Raw genomic sequence first — 24,448 nt, 5'->3', positions numbered from 1 at the left:
GGTTTTGCAACGCCTCATGGGAAATGTAGTTCCACAACAGCTGGAGGGCCCCAGGTTTCCTATCCCCGCTCTATGGGGTATCAGACAGTCCTTCTACATGACAATAACAATACTGTGTGCCTGAAAACACAGCCAACCCCATAGCACCCTCCCCGCCCGCTGATTGGTCAGCACGTTTCATTCTTTCTCCAATCCCCACCCACACGCTTGACACTCATCCCTGATTGGCACAGGGCGATGTTTGTCTTAGACGCCCCGCCCCGTCTCGCTCCCGCACGGAGGCCAAACGGAAAAGCATTTCGCGCCTCCGCCTCACACAGCCGCCATTACCGGAGGCGGCGGAGCGGGCGGGTGGAGCGTTCAACTCACCGTGCAACGCGGGCTCTTCCCCGTTATTGTTGTCAGACATGACAGCGACAGCCTGTATCTTGCTGGGGAGACGGAGCCGCACTGCGTAGCCACACCCCGCTACACGTCACTCCGTATCATCACCTGAGGTTCAGGGGAGGGGCCAGCCGGTCACGTGATTCTTCCAAACAAACTTTTTAACTCCTGAGAAGCCCGAGGTGCTGGAAGGAGAAGGGGAATGCAGAGTGCCTGGCTGTCCGGCTGATGTGGAGGAAATGGCTGAGTTCCTTCTGACGATGCTAGTTCCCTGGCCTTTCCTGGGTTTATTATTCTCAGAGGTTCAGCTGAGGGATTTGTAGGTGTAGCCCTCTTCTGGGGGGTTGGGGATATTGCACTAAACCTGTGTAGGCAAATAAAGGAGCCAGAACCTTCCTATGTGGAAGATTGGGATTGATAATAAAGTGGGCAGTGCCTCCACCCAGGACAGGACCGGGCCAAGCGGAGGGGAGACCCATCCTGGGAAGCCAACCAGTCATCCTATCAAAGTACTCAGGAGCAGAGGAACTACTACAACCAGCATATAACATGAACCATGGATGTATAGATATACACCAGTATGGAAATAATACAAGCTTTATATCAGAAAAGATTAATAATAATTCATATATCTAAGGTACAAACAGATATTATCAGCAACAAACCCAAGAGTCCTATATATATATATAGTTATTAAAGCAGAGCTCCACCCAAAAGAGAAGTTCCACTTTAAGGCCTCCTCCCCAGTCACTTTAAGGCCTCCTCCCCAGCTCCCGTTTGTGAAACAGAGCTTTAGGGGGGAGCAGGTACCTGATTTTGACAGGTACCCGCTCCCACTTCCATTCCGGTCACCCTCCTTCCCAAAGTCTTCTGGGACACATGACTGGTCTCAGAAGACTTAGAGACCAGTCACTGAGCGCAGCGCCGCATGTGCAGTGGGCACCCGGCTGTGAAGCCACAAGCTGTCACAGCCGGGTGCCCATAGTAAAGATGTCGGCGCCACCAAGAGAGGACACAGTAAAAACGGCTGGGGTGAGCCCGTAGCTGGATCCTGGGACAGGTGAGTGTCTGTTTATTAAAAGTCACAAGCAACACTTGACTGAACTGGACTTGACTGGAACTTCGCTTTAATAGAGATACCTCCAGATGGATGTTGCAGTAAAATCTAGTTGCAGGGGCTCCTGGGGATGATCGCAACGCAGTGTCTGTCTTGGTGTGAGAGACCTGAAGACACTATTAGCAGGTGTAAGGATACAGTATCCTACAAATATTGTCCAACCAGCCTGGAACGCAGCTTCTCACCAGCAGAAACCCTGGCATGGCATTGGAACCCAGCCTATATCTACTCTACATAACCCCCAATAGCTTCTAATCTGTCATGCAGCTAGACTTCTAACTATCAGAAGTGTATCAGCTGTGTTTGATTATACTGATTGGACTTGATTAGGAAAGCCACACACCTGTCTATATAAGACCTTACTGCTCACAGTGCATGTCAGAGCAAATGAGAATCCTGAGGTCAGAGGAACTGCCTGAAGAGCTCAGAGACAGAATTGTGGCAAGGCACAGATCTGGCCAAGGTTACAAAAAAAATTCTGCTGCACTTAAGGTTCCTAAGAGCACAGTGGCCTCCATAATCCTTACATGGAAGATGTTTGAGACTACCAGAACCCTTCCTAGAGCTGGCCGTCCAGCCAAACTGAGCTATCGGGGGAGAAGAGCCTTGGTGAGAGAGGTAAAGAAGAACCCAAAGATCACTGTGGCTGAGCTCCAGAGATGTAGTCGGGAGATGGGAGAAAGTTGTAGAAAGTCAACCATCACTGCATCACTATATAGGTCCTTTTCTAGCAAAAAATACTAATTTAAACTTGTAAAGAAAAAGTTCCAGAAAAGGCCTGGTCAGCAAGTGGTTAATGCAGAGAAAGGTAACGAACATTTACAGTTTAGAGCCACAGGTATTCACAAATACAGACTGAAGAGGGCAGCAGAGCCCTATACTTGTTTCAGGTCAGAGAGTCAGATTATTGAAGTCAATCGGTCACCATGACAGCCAGGCAACCAGCAATATCTTTATACTACTCTTCTGGTGGAGGACTAGGTTTAATACACCTGTCCAGGTGTGTCAGATAGCAAGTCCCCCTGATGAACAATATGGGTTCCTCCCGTCAGCTTCTGCTGTGTTATGCAGTGATGTAGTGGATGGAAACCATAGCACTCAGCAAGCGGATCCAATATTTGACACAACAGGATAGCAGTAGCACCTAAGTAAGTGCAGCGTCTGCACTTACCTCACACTCCGCCCCCCACACTCACCCTATACACCCCCAGTGCCCACACTCACAAGTCTCTAGAGGTCAATTGTCAGCTGGTCTGCACCCAGCCTCATCCCTGCAGTGGGGGTCTGGAGCGGATTCCGATGACAGCTAGGAGTTGCTCGGTGTCTGGGCTATGTTTCCCCCACCCTGGCTCTCCTGCACTCCCTTCCAGGGTTGGATCGGGAAGCCAGCAGTGAGCAAGCCTCTCCTCCTGACTCCTCCTCCCTCCTTACGGCCCCAGGTCAGGAAGTAGGATGCGGCTGTGGAAGAGTGGGGAGGAGGAACCAAGGCCATGCCCAATCCCAGTGTGAGGCAGGGAAGGAGGGAAGGGTCTCTTGTTGCTGCTGTCAGGTCTGGCGTGAAGCAGTGGAGTCAGTGGCAAACAATGTTAGTAATGGGATGCTGCAGGGATGGGGAGAGGGCAATGCCACCCCCTTGAAAACTGTCGCCCCAGGCAAATGCCTCGTTTACCTCGCGATTGATACACCCCTGATTATACCCCTAAGTGAAAATGTCCAAATTGGGCCCAATTAGCCACTTTCCCTCCCAGGTGGCATGTGACTCGTTAGTGTTACAAGGTCTCAGGTGTGAATGGGGAACAGGTGTGTTAAATTTGGTGTTATCGCTCTCACTTTCTCATACTGGTCACTGGAAGTTCAACATGGCACCTCATAGCAAAGAACTCTTGGAGGATCTGAAAAAAAGAGTTGTTTCTCTATATGAAGATGGCCTAGGCTATAAGAAGATTGCCAAGAACCTGAAACTGAGCTGCAGCATGGTGGCCAAGACCATAAAGCGGTTTAACAGGACAGGTTCCACTCAGAACAGGCCTCCCTATGGTCGACCAAAGAAGTTAAGTGCACGTGCTCAGGGTGGGGTGAGCCCGTAGCTGGATCCTGGGACAGGTGAGTGTCTGTTTATTAAAAGTCACAAGCAACACTTGACTGAACTGGACTTGACTGGAACTTCGCTTTAATAGAGATACCTCCAGATGGATGTTGCAGTAAAATCTAGTTGCAGGGGCTCCTGGGGATGATCGCAACGCAGTGTCTGTCTTGGTGTGAGAGACCTGAAGACACTATTAGCAGGTGTAAGGATACAGTATCCTACAAATATTGTCCAACCAGCCTGGAACGCAGCTTCTCACCAGCAGAAACCCTGGCATGGCATTGGAACCCAGCCTATATCTACTCTACATAACCCCCAATAGCTTCTAATCTGTCATGCAGCTAGACTTCTAACTATCAGAAGTGTATCAGCTGTGTTTGATTATACTGATTGGACTTGATTAGGAAAGCCACACACCTGTCTATATAAGACCTTACTGCTCACAGTGCATGTCAGAGCAAATGAGAATCCTGAGGTCAGAGGAACTGCCTGAAGAGCTCAGAGACAGAATTGTGGCAAGGCACAGATCTGGCCAAGGTTACAAAAAAAATTCTGCTGCACTTAAGGTTCCTAAGAGCACAGTGGCCTCCATAATCCTTACATGGAAGATGTTTGAGACTACCAGAACCCTTCCTAGAGCTGGCCGTCCAGCCAAACTGAGCTATCGGGGGAGAAGAGCCTTGGTGAGAGAGGTAAAGAAGAACCCAAAGATCACTGTGGCTGAGCTCCAGAGATGTAGTCGGGAGATGGGAGAAAGTTGTAGAAAGTCAACCATCACTGCATCACTATATAGGTCCTTTTCTAGCAAAAAATACTAATTTAAACTTGTAAAGAAAAAGTTCCAGAAAAGGCCTGGTCAGCAAGTGGTTAATGCAGAGAAAGGTAACGAACATTTACAGTTTAGAGCCACAGGTATTCACAAATACAGACTGAAGAGGGCAGCAGAGCCCTATACTTGTTTCAGGTCAGAGAGTCAGATTATTGAAGTCAATCGGTCACCATGACAGCCAGGCAACCAGCAATATCAGAAGTAGGAGGCAGACTTTTCCCAGTATGGATCTTTCTTTTATGGGAACCTGTCACTGCACTCAGTAAAATAAATCACTGGCCACCTGCAAAAGAAAATGCTTTATACTACTCTTCTGGTGGAGGACTAGGTTTAATACACCTGTCCAGGTGTGTCAGATAGCAAGTCCCCCTGATGAACAATATGGGTTCCTCCCGTCAGCTTCTGCTGTGTTATGCAGTGATGTAGTGGATGGAAACCATAGCACTCAGCAAGCGGATCCAATATTTGACACAACAGGATAGCAGTAGCACCTATAGCTCCGCACAGTACTGTATATATATATATATATATATATATATATATATATATATATATATATATATATATATATATATATATATATATATATTACACACAGTATCTCACAAAAGTGAGTACACACCTCACATTTTTGTAAATATTTTATTATATCTTTTCATGTGACAACACTGAAGAAATGACACTTTGCTACAATGTAAAGTAGTGAGTGTACAGCTTGTATAACAGTGTAAATTTGCTCTCCCCTCCTAATAACAACACACAGCCATTAATGTCTAAACCACTGGCAACAAAAGTGAGTACACCCAGTAGTTTGTGCTGCCCTAGGCAAGACCAAAATTGGGTGCCACCTCATCTAAATTTGTCCCACCCCTTTCTATTCGGGGTCCCTGGTGGTTGTTGCAGAGTCCCTGGTGGCTGTGCTGGTCCCCTGGTGGTTGTTGCCGAGTCCCTGATGGCTGTGTGGGGCCCCTGGTGGTTGTTGCCAGGTCCCTGATGGCTGTGCGGGCCCCTGGTGGTTGTTGCGGAGTCCCTGGTGGCTGTGTGGAGTCCCTGGTGGCTGTATAGGGCCCCTGGTGGCTGTGCGGGGCTCCTGGTGGCTGCATGGGGTCCCTGGTGGCTGTGCGGGGCTCCTGGTGGCTGTATGGGGTCCCTGGTGGCTGTGCAGAGTCTCTGGTGGCTGTTGCAGAGTCTCTAACTAGTCTGCAAGTGTTACCCCCAACCCCCTCACTAGCCTGAGAGAGACAACCCCAGTGTCTGCACTTACCTCACACTCCGCCCCCCACACTCACCCTATACACCCCCAGTGCCCACACTCACAAGTCTCTAGAGGTCAATTGTCAGCTGGTCTGCACCCAGCCTCATCCCTGCAGTGGGGGTCTGGAGCGGATTCCGATGACAGCTAGGAGTTGCTCGGTGTCTGGGCTATGTTTCCCCCACCCTGGCTCTCCTGCACTCCCTTCCAGGGTTGGATCGGGAAGCCAGCAGTGAGCAAGCCTCTCCTCCTGACTCCTCCTCCCTCCTTACGGCCCCAGGTCAGGAAGTAGGATGCGGCTGTGGAAGAGTGGGGAGGAGGAACCAAGGCCATGCCCAATCCCAGTGTGAGGCAGGGAAGGAGGGAAGGGTCTCTTGTTGCTGCTGTCAGGTCTGGCGTGAAGCAGTGGAGTCAGTGGCAAACAATGTTAGTAATGGGATGCTGCAGGGATGGGGAGAGGGCAATGCCACCCCCTTGAAAACTGTCGCCCCAGGCAAATGCCTCGTTTACCTCGCGATTGATACACCCCTGATTATACCCCTAAGTGAAAATGTCCAAATTGGGCCCAATTAGCCACTTTCCCTCCCAGGTGGCATGTGACTCGTTAGTGTTACAAGGTCTCAGGTGTGAATGGGGAACAGGTGTGTTAAATTTGGTGTTATCGCTCTCACTTTCTCATACTGGTCACTGGAAGTTCAACATGGCACCTCATAGCAAAGAACTCTTGGAGGATCTGAAAAAAAGAGTTGTTTCTCTATATGAAGATGGCCTAGGCTATAAGAAGATTGCCAAGAACCTGAAACTGAGCTGCAGCATGGTGGCCAAGACCATAAAGCGGTTTAACAGGACAGGTTCCACTCAGAACAGGCCTCCCTATGGTCGACCAAAGAAGTTAAGTGCACGTGCTCAGCGTCATATCCAGAGGTTGTTTTGGAGAAATAGACGTATGATGAGACCAAGATAAACTTATTTGGTTCAGATGGTGTCAAGTGTGTGTGGCGGAAACCAGGTGAGGAGTACAAAGCATGGTGATGAGAGTGTCATGGTCTGGGCTGCATGAGTGCTACATTCATTGAGGGAACCATGAATGCCAACATGTACTGCGACATACTGAAGCAGAGCATGATCTCCTCCCTTTGGAGACCGGGTCGCAGGGCAGTATTTCAACATAATAACGACCCCAAGCACAGGCACACCTCCAACACGACCACTGCCTTGCTAAAGAAGCTGAGGGTAAAGGTGATGGACTGGCCAAGCATGTTTCCGGACCTAAACCCTATTGAGCATTTGTGGGGCGTCCTCAAACGGAAGGTGAAGGAGCGCAAGGTCTCTAACATCCACCAGCTCCATGATGTCGTCATGCAGGTTTGGAAGAGGACTCCAGTGGCAACCTGTGAAGCTCTGGTGAACTCCATGCCCAAGAGGTTTAAGGCAGTGCTGGAAAATAATGGTGGCTACACAAAATATTGACACTTTGGGCCCAGTTTGGACATTTTCACTTAGGGGTGTACTCACTTTTGTTGCCAGCGCTTTAAACATTAATGGCTGTGTGTTGAGTTATTTTAAGGGGACAGCAAATATTAGCTGTACACTCACTACTTTACATTGTAGCAAAGTGTAATTTCTTCAGTATTGTCACATGAAAAGATGTGATAAAATATTTACAAAAATGTGAGGGGTGTACTCACTTTTGTGAGATACTCTGTGTGTGTGTGTGTGTGTATATACACCCTTATTTATGTAACTGGCCCTGTACTTCTGAATGACATAGTCCCCAGGTACCCATAGCCCTCTGGTATACTCTTATCACACATCCCAGGAGGCTTTGGGTAAAGCTACAACACACGCCACAGCATCAGCCTGCTGCAATAACCAGGAAGAGAAAGCAGGCTACCGATGACAGAAGAAAGGGAGATGGCATTACTGGACCAGGCATGAAACAGCGGACTGGTGGGTTACAAAAGGAAATTTGGCTGGTACAGCAGGGACCAGCTGATATTACATTCGTTCGTGGTTGTTCCCAGTCCATAGAAGTCAATTAAACAATTGACCTCTGGGAAATTTTTGTTTGATCAGCAGCTGCAGCCAAAATGGGGTAAAAATGCATTATTCTGTTATAAAGGAGCTCATGTACTTTTTTTAACTTCATGTGACAAGCAACATAATGGTGTGTGCGTACTCACTGAGTATAATAGGATTCTTCGGTTCGGAAATCGCGTGACAAAATGCCTGGTGTGATTATGCCGGGTATAAACAAACACAAGGTGCTCCGTGTTCTCCTTATTATTTAAAGTGCTTTTCAGTGCCAACACCACCACCGCATAAAAAATGGCCACTCACCAGATACAAATACATACAAGCCCTCGGTTCATTAAGGGATAACCAATCCACTTAGAGCTGTCACCGTTGCCGGTGCCCGTGTGCTTCCTGATGATGCAATCATTACTTGCGAAACGCTGCTGGGAAAACACACGTGACGCCACAACGTCATCCCCCGTCAGACCAAAGCGAGGCTTGGTCTGCAAGCCGGAACACGAGCGGGAACGAGGAGTGTTGCGCACGCCGGCGAAGGAGATAGACGGCGACCTTTGCCATCCAAACAACTGCTGGGTTAGCTTGGTGCCTGAACACGGGCACTGGCAACATGTGAGTTGTATAGCCTTTGTTTTTATATACATTTTCAATAAATGGTTTTAGCATATTGTACTATGTATGCCATTTGTTTTTTATAAGGACCGATTGAACAGCATCGGTGACAGCTCTAAGTGGATTGGTTATCCCTTAATGAATGAGGGCTTGCATGTATTTGTATCTGGTGAGTGGCCATTTTTTATGCGGTGGTGGTGTTGGCACTGAAAAGCACTTTAAATAATAAGGAGAACACGGAGCACCTTATCAACACAAACGGCAGTGGATACCCCCATAGGGACCCACGTTTTTTATCAGCACAAGTGTATTTGAACCGGACTGTACACAATTTTATTTTTTTATATATGATTCATAGATTGATAAATTGGTAAGTAAAAGAGGGTGTTAGAAGGGCTTTTTTTTACATTTTTAATGGGTGGGAGTATTGATTTTACACAGAGATGGTCTTTAAACATTTGATCAAAATCTATTGCTCTGCTGCATGATTTAGTGTTGCATAAATACAATATTAAAGTGTGGATTAGATGGGTGGAGGACAGTTCCTTGCTCTTAAGTTTGCAGAAAGTTTGTTTGCATCCTGGTTTCATAACTGCTTATAAAACCCCTCTGGCCTGAATTATGCAAAAGCCACGCTGTGCTGTGCTGCTGGAAATATATGAAAAGGAAGGAAAAATATGGAGGAAACAAATACCAAGAAACAGTACCGGGTATTTCATTTTTCTTTTCTTTTTACCATATCATCTAATACACAATTGACTATAAATGTATAGATACTGTATATACTATTTACCACATCAATGTGTCATGTAATGTGATTCTGTTCCACCAAAATTGTGATTTAGACACCCCTGGCAGCAGACAGCATAGCAGGTCCCTATCCTCCCTGCAGTCTACAATGCAGTTAAAGCCCATCTCCAGGGAAAACAAAATTCTCCCTTTCAGTGGGGCTGCCCCAGCAGTGCAAAAGTTCAATGATCATTTAGGTCTAGGGGACCATAAAAAGCATTTTTTCCTAGCCCAATCCTCTGCTTCTCAGCCGGAACTCTTCTCCACTCCCCTCAGCATGGTGGACTGTCCCTCAGCATCTGCGTCTCTGTACCTGGAGACAAACTTGTCTATTTTGTTGTTAAACCTGGTGGCCCGCATCCAGCATCCCCTACCTCTTAACACAGGTCTTGAAACACTTCCACTTCCTCCCTGACTGTTCATGTACACCACTGCTGTGGTGTTGTCCAGCCGCATCCTGGTCGTATGAACCTACAGTCAGAATTGTCCAGTGTTTAGGGACAACCAAATCACCCAAGGCTCCAGAGACTGGATTCCGCTGCCGTCCAAGTCCCCTGCACCAAAAAGGTGTGTAGGACTCCTCTCAAGCCCCTCAGGCTGGTATCCATTGTGAGAATCTGCTAAGAGATCAGTATAAAGAATTTCCCCAACTTCAGAGCTAGATTACTAGGTCATACAGATATCCCATAAGGAAAATGCTCTGGGAGCATAGCAAGGTGAGTGCATAGGGTAGAATCTTAATATGTGAAGTGACATGTGAGAAGACAGGCCAAATGGCAGGGCCACCAACTGAAAAAACGAGAGAGCCACAGTGATGTAGTCACTGTGCTGGAAAAACAGGGAGATTCTTGATGTCTAAAGAGGCCTGGAGAATCTCCCAGATGAGGGAAGGCTATTACAGACTTGGTGCACTCCAAGCAGAATTTTTGGGTCCAAATGAAGGCATTCAGGGCCTTAAGATCCCATAGGGCACCTTCCCCTTTAAAATCCTTGAAACCTTTTTTGCCACAGGAACTGAGGCAATACCCCCTTATTAAACAATACAAAAAGGTGCGCTCAGCTGCAAATAGGTGAAATAAAAAAACTGCTGCAAACACTCTTTGAATAGTGAAGAGAAAAAAAGTTGAAAATAAATAAGATGTGCTGTTTTTGACTGGGGTATTATCCTAAAAATAATTAGTAACAGATGCAACAAACAATGTGCAACAAGCAAAATCAAACAATAGTGAATGTTCAAATGGCAAAGTATCACTGGATAAGTGAAACTCTTGTTGCCTAAAACGGTGTATCAAGTCAGTTACATAAAAAATCATTTTTGGGGTAAATAGCCACGATCTGTTCACGAAAAATGACAAATAATAAATGGTGCAAAATGTTCATAAATAGTCCAGTGCTCCACAATTCAATGTGTTTAGTGAAAAGATGATGCTCCAACTTTTCCCACATGCAAATACAACAAGCTGTTTGTGGTGCAGCTGAAATAATCCACAATTAAAGAGTGTTAGCGCTGGGGCGTGTCCAAGATGGCAGAGTAACCAGACGTACTTCCCGGAGCTCTGCTGGGAATTTCTCCTACTTTTCCCTATACCTGAGCGATCAGACGACCGGAGCTACAGCATTTGTCGGCGGATGCCTTCCAAACCATCGGGCCGTGGTAAGAGTGGTAAGAAACTCCGCTTTCCCCCTGGATATTCCTGCTATTGCTGGCCCCGAGCTCTGACCGCGGCCTACCTCATTGACATGTGCCAATATGGCGTCCCAGACGGACTCTCCTGTGGCAGCCTCCGCCACCCCTCCGGGGATCCCGGATGTCATGGTGGCTATTGCGTCCTGCCACACTGCCATAGCCACCTGTCAGACAACCCTTACTAGCAAAATCGAGGCAGTGCAGCTTGATATGGGACTTATCTGCCAGAATATGGACAAGGTCTGGTCTCAGCTAACTAATGCGGAGGGGCTAGTGGGACACGTGGAGGACATCGTGGCGGAGCACGATGGGGCTATCCGCATGCTGCAGTCCAAACTAAAAACCTTGGAATACAGGGCTGAAGATGCCAAAAATCGCTGCTGCCATAATAATATTCGTATTATCGGGCTGGTGGAGGGGGCTGAGGGGAAGAATCCTACGGCCTTCACTGAAGAGCTCCTGCTCTCCCTCCTACCTGCAGCCCAGCTGTCTTCTTACTTTACTGTGGAGAGGGCTCACCGTATGCTGCCACAACCAGGCCCGCAAGGAGCCCCCCACGCACATTCATCCTACGGCTGCTTAACTTTAGGGACCGGGATGAACTGCTGCAGGCAGAGAGAATGGCAGGAGAATTGCACTACAAGAATAATTGGCTCATGATGTTTCCAGATTATTCTGTGGAGACACAAAAGCTCCGCAGGTCATTTGATACAGTTAAAGCTGCCCTCCACGACAGGAAAATGAAATACAGTGTGCTCTTCCCAGCCAAGTTGCGAGTTTTGGACGGGGAAACAGCGCGGTTCTTCACCTCTCCAAGAGATGCTGCAAACTGGCTGGAATCCCTACCTCCGCAGGGATGATGACTCCTGGCATGACCGCAATCTGGATCAGGCTCTACTGCTGTGCCTCTCTCTACTGACTCTGCAGCCCTTCATTCTTCTTTCCCCCCTCTTTAGGGGAATCACCTCCTAACTCCTGGACATACTACAGGCCGCTGGAGCCATTGTTGCTGAAAGGCCACCCTAAGATTTGTGCCCCTGACGCATGCCAGGTGAATACTCTGACTCAGGTATTGTTTTCTCCTTAATCCAGCACCTCCTGTTGGGAACTATATGCATCAATACTTGCTACTTGACTCCAGGAAAAAGGTGCAAAAACCTACTACTATGGTTTGACTGTTGCTCCATGTTTGATACACGTCTCCCGTGCTTCCAGTTGCCTGCGGGCAGGTTATAGGGGACTAAAGCAGACTTGCACTATGCGGGGTGGGGGGATGGGAAGGTCCACCGTTGCTGACCACGGATGGACATTTAAAGTTCATAGGTTTGGTTATATGTTTTTGTGTGCTTTCATTTTGAACACTGTTCCTTTATGGCATGGAATACCTTTTTCTACTAGGCAAAATGGCGGGTTGTCAGGATAGGAGGGCATAGACGGGGAAGATGCTTCCCTGAGTGAGGCTGCACCTCTGCCTGTCACCCCTAGGAGTGCTGGAGTGCTGGTTTACCTGTTTCCCATGCATTACATTCACTTACTACTATCAATATGTCTACACCTACTATAATCTCGTGGAATGTGCGGGGTCTCAACTCTGCTATAAAAAGATCCCTGGTAGTTAATTACCTTAAAAGATACTCTCCACAGATAGTTGTACTTCAAGAGACCCATCTTACTGGATCCCATGTTTTGGGTCTTAAGAGGGCATGGGTTGGCACGCACTATCATGCCACGCACTCCAGCTACTTCAGGGGGGTCAGTATACTAGAGCATAGATCACTCCCCTTCCAGCTCCTTGATCTGAAGATAGACCCGGAGGGTCGATTTATAATAATACATGCTCTTGTATCTAACGCTCCTTTGGTTTGGTGTTGGTGGGGCTTTATTTGCCCCCCCCCCCCCCCCCCCCCCCGACTGACATCTCTGTGCTTACCACTAGTATGCAGAAAGTGTTGACATATGGTATTGATGATGTATTGATTATGGGGGACTTCAACATGACTTCCTCTCCCCATTTAGACTCTCATCTACTTCTGGATAGGGTGGGAGCCACAATCTCACATGTTAATCCCAATATATGTCTCCTATGGGGTGTCTGGTTTTGTGTGTTATAGATACACTCTACTGATATGTTGACTATGCCTCTCACCTGATGTAAGATGATTTACACCAAACTGCTTATCTCCTTTCTGTTATACTATGCTAGAAGAGAGATCATACTAAGATGCAGAGGCGTGCGCACAGGGTGTGCCAGGTGTGCCTGGGCACACCCTAATCACCCTGTGCAGTGCTGATTCCCCCTGCTTCCTGTCTCCCCCAGCAGTGTTGCTGGCCTTTCTTTTCTGAATGAATACAGTGAGTGATCTGTACCGATCGTTCCTGTCTTCATTCTTAACTGAAGGATATATAGCACCCTCTACCTAGGTAGGTGCTAAAGTTGAGATTTTTGTCAGTGCAGGTAAATTTAGGAAGGCCTACCTATTTGTTTTGATCTGTGGCTGGGAGTAGTTTAAAGTAGGCTGGTGACTCACAGCTAGTTTCATCTTTCGGTTACCTCCCTTCTGCTATTAGAGGCTTCTAGAAGGAAGGAGTGGAAGAAAGGTGGAGCTTTCTTGGGTGTTCTGAGGAGCCCTGACCAATCCCCAACTTGGATTGGCAGGGGGCAGGCCTCCTTAAACACCAAGAGTCAGCCCAGCTAAGGAGGAGTTGTTCAAGTGGAAGAACTGAAGATGGAGTATTAGGCTGTCGGGGCCTTGGAGGGACCCCCCACTCTGGGGGGGTGACCTTGGACCAAGGGCTCGGAGCTGAACAGGAACCCCACACAATCCAAGGGGTGTCCTGAACAGGAGCAGGAGAGAACAGGGGGGAATACTACTGGAAAGTCTCCAGCAGGGATCCATCAGGTGTTGGTGAGTGGCAGGCACAGTCAGGAGAGCTGGGAGAGACATGCCGGAAAGGACTGGGAGTGTGCAGTCGGAAATGGATGTAGAGCCAGTGGGAGAGACTGATGCTACTGGCAAAGTCGAGCTGCTGCAGCTGGAAGAGCTGTCAGGGTCTGCAAAGGGCTGACCGGGATCAGTAGTCCACCAAAAAGGTCAGCTAGCACTAAAGACTTTTCCTATTTTTGTTGCTACACTAAAGGGTCCCGCGGTCCCTGCCTGTAATAAGGAACTTTGCTGAGGCCTGGCTGACACCAGAGTTAGGTCTAACTGTGTGCTAGCTAAGCCTAAAGAACTGTACTGGAGGGAGAAGGAGAGATAGTCTGCAGCAAGTGTTGTGCAGAAGGATAATATCTGAATTGTCCCATACCATGCAAGAATCGTTTTCTGGGCATCCCATGATTTAATTCTTTTACCCCATCCAAGTTCTAATCCCTCAATAAAACACAAAAAAAAACAAAGCTGATGGACTGTTTATTGTTTGTAGAGTGACTGGAAGTGAATGCCGGGCTGGTCAGGGTGACGGGTGGGCCACATCACTCAGCAGCCCCTACAGGGGGTACCGCTACACATAGTAAACTAAGTTTCGTTTACTATGGACCGAATAGAAAATATAGAAAGGATGACTGGGGAATCTATAGAAAGGGACTGGGGAATCTCTGTCCTCGGTTTCTTTCTCTGTCTCAAAAGTGAGAAATCAGGGGTCTGTTTAGACCCTTGATATTTCACCAAAGCCCTCAATGCTCCTAAAAAATAAATAAAAAATAATAATATTGTAAAAAATTATTTAAAAAATAAAAATAAAAAAAACTACTGACACCATCAACTGCACTACTGACACTCATCTTAGTTTAGGGTTGCTGGTTGTTCTAAGCAAGTGAATAGTGAATAAGTGTGAAGAGAGGTTGGATCCCTTCTAATTAGTCTAGCCGATTCCCTTGTTTTACAGACTAGAATCACACCCATGGCAGAGTGCAATGATTTTAGAAAGACTCTATAAGTGTTTATCAATGGGATCCTAAAATAGAATGCCTGCCTAATGCGGCGTACACACGATCGGACATTCCGACAACAAATGTTCGATGGGAGCTTGTTGTCGGAAATTCTGACCGCGTGTTGGCTCCATCGGACATTTTTTGTTGGAATTTCCAACAACAAAAAATTGAAAGCTGGTTCTCAAATTTTCCGACAACAAAATCCGTTGTCGGAAATTCCGATCATGTGTACACAATTCCAACGCGCAAAATTCCACGCATGCTCGGAATCAAGCAGAAGAGCCGCACTGGCTTTTGAACTTCATTTTTCTCAGCTCGTCATACGTGTTGTACGTCACCGCATTCTTAACGTTTGGAATTTCTGACAACATTTGTGTGACTGTGTGTATGCAAGACAAGTTTGAGTCAACATCCATCAGAAATAAATCCAGGATTTTGTTGTCAGAATGTCCGATTGTGTGTATGCGGCATTTCACTAACTAGTCTTAAAAATATCCCCTTTCACTCTTCCTGCTTCCTATGCTGCCTAACCTGTGTTAAATATAAAAGAAAGTATAAAAATACCTACCTATTTTCAGCCTGGTCTGGTCTGGTCACGTGATCCCCTGTGTAGGTCAGTGGCAGCTGCAGGGAAGTGGAGAGAGCACTCAACAACAGCTGAGAAATCCAGGGGCGGTGGTGTCGCGTCATAGGCTCCCATGTCCCAGCCTTTGTTAGCCCTATATCCTCTCCCCTGCAGCTGACTGACACAGGGGAGCCAGATCCCACGACTGAACCAGAGCATATTAGGGATGAGACTGAGTATAGGACTGTGGCAGAGAACTTTGTCAAATGGTGTGAGATAATCATCTGTATCTAAATATGACTAAGACAAAGGAGCTGGTTATGGATTTGAGAAAGAGGAAGGCACCAATGTCCCCTGTCTCCATCCGAGGAGTGGGTGTGGATAAAGTAGAGAATTAGAAGTATCTGGGGGTGCACATGGATAATAAACTGGACTGGAGTAAGACCAATGAAGTGCTCTATAGGAATGGCCAGAGCCACCTCTATTTTTTGAGAAGATTGAGGTCTTATAAAACATCTTCAGCATTGTCCAGCAGATGGTAAGAGTCTGTGGTGGCCAGTGCTCTCCTGTATGCAGTGGCATGCTAGGGAAGCAAGCTAAGGGTGGCCGACGCCAACAGTCTTTAACAACAGTGCCAGAGAGCAGACTGTTGTCCAAGGTAGATTTAATCTTGAACAAAGCCTCCCACCCACTCCACAATAGGCTGGTCAGCCTGATGAGTACCTTCAGTGATAAATTATTACAACCATGATGCACCAAAATAAATAATCTTTGCATGTTACCATCTAACTATGTAATTCTTCTCTAAATTTGAGGTTTTACTTTGGTTCATAATCAAGATTTTTATGTAGTTTTGTATTAGTATTGATTAAATATGTGTAATAATTATTAGGATAATGTTTAGAGAAAGTGGTACAATATTTGCATTTTGTAGCTTGGTTTTCTGTTATTTTTCAATGTTATTCTATGTAGTGTTTTAATAGGATGGTATAGTTTATTACAGTATAGTGCTACTTTATTTGTAATTTGTTTATTTTTTTTATTCATGGTTATTGTATATGTTAACTTGCTGTCAATGTGTTTTGTTTCCATTTGTTACATTCGACAAAGAAAACACAAAATCACAGTAACTGTATCTTAAAGTAGTTGTAAAGGCATAAGGTTTATTTTATCTTAATGCATTCTATGCATTAAGATAAAAAACCTTCTGTGTGTAGCAGCCTCCCCAGCACTCCCTAATTACTTACCTGAGCCCCATCTCTCTTCATCGATGTCCATGAACGTCTAAGTTGTCCGGGACGCTCCTCCTGATTGGCTGAAACACAGCAGCGGTGCCAATGGCTCCCGAGGCTGTGAATCAAAGTCAGTCAGCCAATCAGGGGAGAGAGGGGGCAGGGGGGAGGCTCCGTGTCTGAATGGATACGCTGAGCTGTGACTCAGCTCCAGTGCCCTCATAGGAAGCTGCTGACTGTGGGGGCACTCGATGGGAGGGAGGGACCTGAGAAGAGGAGGATCCGGGCAGCTCTGTACAAAACCAACTGCACAGAAGAGGTAAGTATACCATGTTTGTTTTATTTTTGTCTTTTTTAAAGCGAGACTTTACTTTAAGACTTTATTCACACTGGACGTTATAAAAACACCAGTAGCATTAGCTGTAGAAAGCTGTAGCTGTAGAATGAGTTTTGTAGCGTTTTTTAGCAAAACTATACTCCCACAAAAGCTTATGGTTCAAAAACGCTGATAAATGCCAAATAGCCACATTTTTAGGCTTTTATCAGAGTTAGAGCATTTTTACAGCTGAAAAACTCCTTAAAACCCACTGGTTCTGGGTTTCTTTTCCATCCAGAAAACGCCTCTGCCAAAAACTGCTGATAAAAGCCTGTGTCCATGGACACAGGATAACATGCTGGGGCGTTTACTGATTGCAGAATAAAAAATACCTGAAGCCAAAAACGGCAGCTGTAAAAATGCCCAGTGTGTATGAGGCCTAATAATTTCAATTTGGGATTAATAAAATATCCTAAATCTGAAAATAGGCAAGTATACACATTTCTTAACACGGGTTAGACAGCATAGGTAGCAGGATGAGGGAGGGGACATTTCTAGAGATAGTTAGTGTTCACCCTTATTCAACCAGTGTGCCCAGGTGCCTTTAGGTTTGCTGAGGGGTGCCTTGGCAAAATGCCCAAAAATTGTATATAAGCCAGCGGGTGGATCAAGCTTGCCTTTTTAGCTGGCCATACATTATACAATTTTCTTATTCCACTTCCTTTACATTTATCTTCTACTATGTAGTGCATGGGCTTGCCTGATTGGGTTTGACCTCATATTGTATGGTTTTGGTAAATCTAAAGGAAAATGAAACAAGAAAATTGTATAATGTATAGCCTAAGTTACACAAAGCCACAGGTTTTCATTGTGCACCATTACAACCTTCTAGCCGCTGTCATCCTAACAAATTACATCATCGGTTGATATGGAGGACTTCGGGTACAAGATACAAGGAACAGAAGTTTTTAGAGCGTTGAGGCGCCTGCTTCCGCAGCAGACAAAATAGGCCTTCCAAGTGTGATAGCAGATCTTTGAGCAAGGTGGGAATGATAGAATCTGTAATGCTCCTATCTTTTAGGACCACAGTTTCAACAGCCATGCCATTGACGCCAGCAAATGAGAAGTAGGGTGGAATAGAGGGTCTCATAATAGGAGGTCTAGCCTGTTTGGCAGAAGCCAAGGCTTGTCTGTCAAGAGGCTGAATATGTCTTTGTACCAAGTTCTTCTGGGCCAATTTGTGGCAATAAGAATCTGTTCCCCCTTCTATATTTTGCGAAGTACATGTGGGGCATTCACAAAATGGTTGCAGAATGAAAGTTTTTGGATCTGAGAAAGGAGCCCCTATAACTCAGGCACTGACTGATGTCATATGTCTGTGTGCCTGGAAAAGCAGATACCCCAATGCAAGTGTGCTTCTTGCATTCTCAGCAGGAAGAGGAGGCGTAAGTGTGTCAGCTAGAAGGTGTTGGCAACTACTTCACCATCCGCCCAATTAATGAAAAAAAAAGAAAGGGGGGGGGGGACATTACTAATAAACACCTAACATGGCAGGCAACTATCTGAGGGAGTCCTGTATCGAGACAAGGTCAATTAAGTGCATATTTTATACAAATCTTAAGGAAAATGTCCGCCATCTCATTGTCTCTATTTATGATTATGAGCCTAATCAAAATGGCATCAAATACACTTCCTGTCCACTCAATATAAATAGAATTACACGACAGCCAATCTGGTCGCCTGAGGAAGTCATGTGACATGATGTAACGCATAGGGCGTGGCTGGAGTATACCGTGGACCAGAAGTGACGTGCGAGGTGTCATGAACGCCAAATGTTTGTCTTTCTTTGGCGCATTTGCTGCTGCTTTCATGTAAGCAGGTATTTTTAGTCTTAATAAACTCCTTTTTAATGGTAATACACTATTGGAGGCTTATTTACCTTACATGTGGAACGGAAAATTGTATATGTGGGGTGTAATTTTCTGACACAAAAAGGCATACTGTTGATCCTGGATGGGAAATTTGTTGTTTCTATTGGATTATGTGGTGTTGTCCCTCGCGCTATATTGAGTGTAAGGAATACGTCAATCAAAATAAAAATAAAATTAAAATAACTCGGTGTAGAAAAATAGTGGAAAATTATGGTTGTGATGATGTCTCTGTGGACTGCAGCAAAATCAAAAGTGTTCACATACACTCAACATAATAATAATAATAAAAGGATTTCGCGCTTCAAATCTATCACATATAAATACATAAACTCACATAAATGTGATCTTGTGCGTACAGCTATGATAGCTGTAAAAATAGATGTAATCCGTGAATATGTACAAACAGTGAGAACAAAATAATCTAAATGTGCTGATGTGTATATATAATCTCTTCATAGATAAAAAAAGAAAAAGAAGTTCATAATAATGTGTCACATCCACTGGGATCAAATATGAGAGGGAATAATGGTGATATTCTTAATATGGAGGGATCCGGTGAAGCCGGGCTCTCTAAACTCTCACCTTAAGAAAAGCAAATATAGGCATCAAACAGGTTCTTTGGTAGATGCTGTATGGTGTAGCTTATCAGTTGTTCAGGTGGGACTTCTCTGATGGCTAGATCATCCTCCCGGTATACAGATACCTATCAAAATAAAGGAGGGGTTGCCCACCTGGGCTCCACCGATCCGGTGGAATGTACGGGGAAGGGAGATAAAAAGGCCTCCAATGGTGTAGTAATGTTAAATATAATAGAGTTTATTAAGTGATAAGGTGGTCTCTTACATTTAAATAGATTAAAAACAGCATAAATAGCAAAAGGATTCACAAGAGCGGTGTCTGAGGCGCCTCCTTACTGATTTCCGGTTACGTCTGCTCTCTGCCACGCCCTACGCGTTACATCACCGCTCGTGACTTCATCTGGGGAACCGGATTGGCCCGAGAGGGATGTCATTTATATTGTGGTACCGGAAATGCCATAGCGGCCATTTTTGTTATGGTTAAATGTGTTTGTATTGTCGCGGCCATCTTGCAGGTGGCAATTTGTGCAGAACAGCAGCCATATTTTGGAGGATCAAGCCAAATAATGTGATGTGTGCGAGCTCTAACAGTGCTCTCGCTTTTTATAAAGTATAATATGGGTTAATCTTGTTTAGTAAGGGGGAAGTGTAAATGAAATACAATCCTGTTCAATTACTGTATGAACAATATATGAAAATGATTGTTAATTATCGGCCATGTTCTTGTAGTTACTAATATTTTTCACAACGTATGGTCCCCTCTATACCGATGGGTCCACATGAATGGCGGCCATTTTTGGGTGGTGAATTGTGTTGTCGTCCGCCATATTACTATACGCAATGATGTCAGATTGTTAGTTTATGTTGTATGCGTACACTAGGAGAGTGAATTACAACTGGGGGCGTCAGTCATAACCTGAGTCCCCAAGGAGATGTCTCTACATTCATGTCATCATTCTCATAAACATACAGATGTATACTAAATGTCATTCTTGTTACAACCATGTTATTAAAATAGGGTAAGAATAAATATATCTCAAAATTCTTTGATTAGAATAAATATCTCCTTCTAGTACAATTATAAATAAAACATAATGTAATATAAAAATAAAATAAAATAAAAAATATTAATAAAAATAAAAATAAAAATAAATAAATATAAAATTAAAATTAAAAAAAAAAATAAATAAATAAATAAAAATATACACATTCAATAATTATTAAAAACTTTCAGGAATGAATATGAAATAGTAATATTAATTAAAAGTTATTTAAGAAACAATTTAAGTCGAACTCTACGTTCATTCCTCTAGGTGTTAGCGTACGTAGAGTGTGTATCCAATATGACTCCCTTTGGCTAATATTTCTGATTTTGTGGCTACCTCTCCATGAACCTTTATATTTCTCGATTCCCCAAAATTGAAGTTGTGAAGGATCTTGATTATGTGCTATCGCAAAGTGTTTCAATACATTATGTTTGGGATTACCTTTCATAATATTTTGGATGTGTTCCTTGATCCTTACTTTAAGGGCTCTTTGGTTCGTCCTACATATTGTAGTTGGCAACTGCATTGGAGAACGTAAACCACCCCCTCTGTATGGCAACCTACAAAATCCTTAATTTTGTGTGTTTCCTGTGTTGTGGTGCATGTAAATTCTTTTCTTTTACCCTGAAATTTTTTGGCGTGGCTACACGCAAAGCAATTTCTGCAAGGGTAAAAGCCTTTGACTGAAAAAAAGGAGTATGATACTTGTTGTGGAGGTTCAATGACTGATTTAACTACCATATTTCTAATGGTTGGTGCTTTCTTATATATAATATTTGGTTGTTCTGGTAATATTTTGCTCAGATCTTTATCATTTTTAAGAATATGCCAATGTCGTTGAATAATTCGTGATACTTGTTTGTGTTGTACACTATAATCTAAGATGAGACTCGGTGCTTCTTGATGTGATTTCTCTCTAAAGTGCTTTTCCAGCATTTTGGTCCTGTCCATGTTGTTTACTTCTTCTATTTGTTTGTGTATCCAAGTAGGTTCATATCCTTTCTCTGTAAACCTGGACCCAATTAGTTCAGCCTGTTCCTTGTAGTCTTTTTCACTCGTGCAATTTCTTTTGATCCGGACGAATTTTCCTTTCGGTATATTATATAGCCACGTTTTGTGGTGGCAGCTGTCTATGGATAAGTAGCTGTTGGTATCTACTTGTTTAAAAAAAGTTTTGGTGACCAATTTGTCTTCTTCTAGACTGATTTTTAAATCAAGAAATTCCACTGTTTTTTCATCAATATTCCACGATAGATGGATGTACTTTTCATTTCGATTCAGTTTTTCTAGAAACTGTTCTTGTGCTTCTCTTTTGCCATTCCAAACTATAATCACATCGTCGATGTATCTTTTATATAGGGTGAGTTCTGGTGGGTTGTCTATGTAGATAGATTGCTCCTCCCATTGGGCCATAAATGCGTTGGCCACACTTGGTGCGAACTTAGCACCCATTGCAATGCCTATAGCTTGTTTATAGTATGCTTGATTGTGCCAAAAATAATTGTATTTTAAGCAAGTATCCAAGCATTTAATGAGAAATTTTCTCTGTTTGCAAATAAGATCACTATACTTCCTGAGAAGCCACTTAGTTGCTGAACATGCATCATGATGTTGTACTATAGTGTATAGCGAACTTACATCCGCCGTGGCTAATATTGTTCTTCCTTCCAAGACTGGGGTTGTGGTTAATAATTGTAACACATGCTTTGTGTCTTGTAGATAAGCTGGTGTCTGTTGTACTGCTGGCTGAATAAATTCATCCAAATATTGTCCTACTCTAGACGTGAGGGAGTCTATCCCATTCACGATGGGTCTACCCGGTGGGTTGTCTCGGGACTTATGAATTTTTGGGACAGTGTAGATGACTGGTATCCTGCATGCCTCCGGGACTAGGTACTTGGATTCTTTCTTATTGAGTATTTCTTTTTTCACTCCCAGTTGTATTAGATGTTCTAATTCTTTTTAATATTTATTCGTGGGATTACCAAATATAGTTTGATGTACGTGTTCTCATCTTGTAGTTGTCTCTCTAGTTCGTTAAGGTACTGTTCCTTTGATAGTATCACTGTTGCTCCTCCTTTGTCGGCCGGCCGAATTACAATATCCTTTCTTTCTTTTAAGGATTTAATACCTTTCTTGATGTGTATAGGGTCTGAGACTTTTTTAACTTCCAGAGATTCTAAATCTTTTAGTACTAATTTTTTAAATACTTCGATATGATGGTTGTCCGAGACCTGCAGATTGAAGGTTGAGTTGTTCCGTAATGTACTATGTATTATTGCTGTGGGGGTATTTCTCATCGTATTGATCGTTTTGTAAGGATTTGATAGGTAATATTTCTTTACATTTACTTTTCTAACGTACTTCAGTAATCCTATATAGGTGTTGAATTTGTTTAAATTGTTAACTGGTGCATGTTTCAAACCTTTGTCTAGAACAGAGAGTTCTTCAGATAAGATGGAACATCCGCTTAGATTTACCACCTACTATTCTCTTTTGCGCTTGGATTCTCTTTCCCGCTCTCCGTCCTCTCTTCGCTCTGGACTGCTTCTTCTTCTGTTCTCCTGTGATCTTCTTCTGGGTGAGGGGTAAGGGTCCTGTGGTTGTCTTCGTGGGGAGTATTCCCTTCTCTCTCTCTCTAAAAAATGTCGCCGTTGATTATATTCATGCTCATTATAATAATCTCTGGGGTCATTTTGATATGGCTCTTGATAATTTCTAATAGGTTCAAACCTATTGTAGGTGGGTATCGGATTTCTTTCAGGTTCTCTGTATGTGTCTTGGGTATAGGGAGGTCTATTGTATTCTCTTTGGTTTCTTTCATCGTTTGGTCGGTGGTTGAATGGCTTCTTAAAAGGTTTTTAAAAAAATTTCTTCCATGGTTGTTTGGGGGTACGTTGATTATAGTTATTGTAGTATCTCTGTTCTTGTTGAGGTGTTCTAGTTTCTTGTTGTGTCCTATTATCATTGTACACTTCTCTGTTATCCCATCTTGGGGGATTAGACGCATAGGCCATTGTTGGGTCTTGTATTCTTACTTACCTCTCTGGTGTAGAATACGTTGAATCTGGTATGACTGGATCTGTTTTTTTCTGCCACTTAAAGACCAGTTCTGTTTTATAATCTTCTATGTCTCAATGGTATTTTTTCATCTTGCGTTGTTGTACTTCAAGGTCTTTACTGATTAAGTCTTTATTAAGTTGTGTGGCCAGTTTTTTGAAATCTGAAGATTCCTTATAGGGTTCTAGTTTTTGCTTGATCTCCTCTATTTGTTGTTCCAAAATTCTTGTTTTTTTGTATTTTCTTCCTAGCAAGAATTTAAGGCCTTCTATGCTTTTGCTATTGAAGAACTCGAACCACTCTTCCATTGACTCCTTATCTGTCAGTCCATCATTGGGTGGTAATTCCCACCGTAGCCTTCTAGGTACAATATTCTCTCTAATGTACCTCTCAAAGGTGTTCGTATCCCACCATAGGGAGACTTTTTTTCTCCATATGATGTCCCAGTTTTCTTACTAGACTTTCTTAGTCTGTGTTCCGTGTGTTTGTTTGTGATTTAAAAATGTCATCTAAATTGACATTCCTATTCTCCATGAACTGGAAAATGTCCATGTTAGCAGCAAGGGTAAGTGGATGTGTAGTGTCAAAGAGAATGTGGTGTTGTCCCTCACACTATATTGAGTGTAAGGAATACGTCAATCAAAATAGAAATAAAATTAAAATAACTCGGTGTAGAAAAATAGTGGAAAATTATGGTTGTGATGATGTCTCTGTGGACTGCAGCAAAATCAAAAGTGTTCACATACACTCAACATAATAATAATAATAAAAGGATTTCGCGCTTCAAATCTATCACATATAAATACATAAACTCACATAAATGTGATCTTGTGCGTACAGCTATGATAGCTGTAAAAATAGGTGTAATCAGTGAATATGTACAAACAGTGAGAACAAAATAATCTAAATGTGCTGATGTGCATATATAATCTCTTCATAAATAAAAAAAGAAAAAGAAGTTCATAATAATGTGTCACATCCACTGGGATCAAATATGAG

The 24,448-nt window shown here is 43.9% G+C and overlaps 1 protein-coding gene across 2 annotated transcripts in view; it reads right to left on the bottom strand.

Moving 5' to 3' along the window:
• The window catches only part of BNIP3L (BCL2 interacting protein 3 like), a 65,007-nt gene extending 62,108 nt beyond the window's left edge, over positions 1-2,899 (bottom strand). Inside the window, exon 1 of one of the 2 annotated variants that reach the window (XM_073622245.1) lies at positions 2,726-2,899. Coding sequence is in view for 1 of the 2 variants with exons in the window: in XM_073622243.1 (XP_073478344.1) it covers positions 370-409 (40 nt within the window). In the remaining variant the exon portion in view is untranslated. Of the gene's footprint in view, positions 1-369; positions 588-2,725 lie in introns of those variants that run through there. The other variant, XM_073622243.1, reaches the window with a different exon arrangement.
• Between the last annotated feature and the right edge of the window lie 21,549 nt (positions 2,900-24,448).

The sequence above is a fragment of the Aquarana catesbeiana genome, linkage group LG03, assembly GCF_042186555.1.
Source record: "Aquarana catesbeiana isolate 2022-GZ linkage group LG03, ASM4218655v1, whole genome shotgun sequence".
In the NCBI taxonomy this organism is placed as follows: domain Eukaryota; kingdom Metazoa; phylum Chordata; class Amphibia; order Anura; family Ranidae; genus Aquarana; species Aquarana catesbeiana.
Note: the sequence above shows the minus strand (reverse complement) of the source record. Positions and strands in the feature narration are given on the sequence as shown.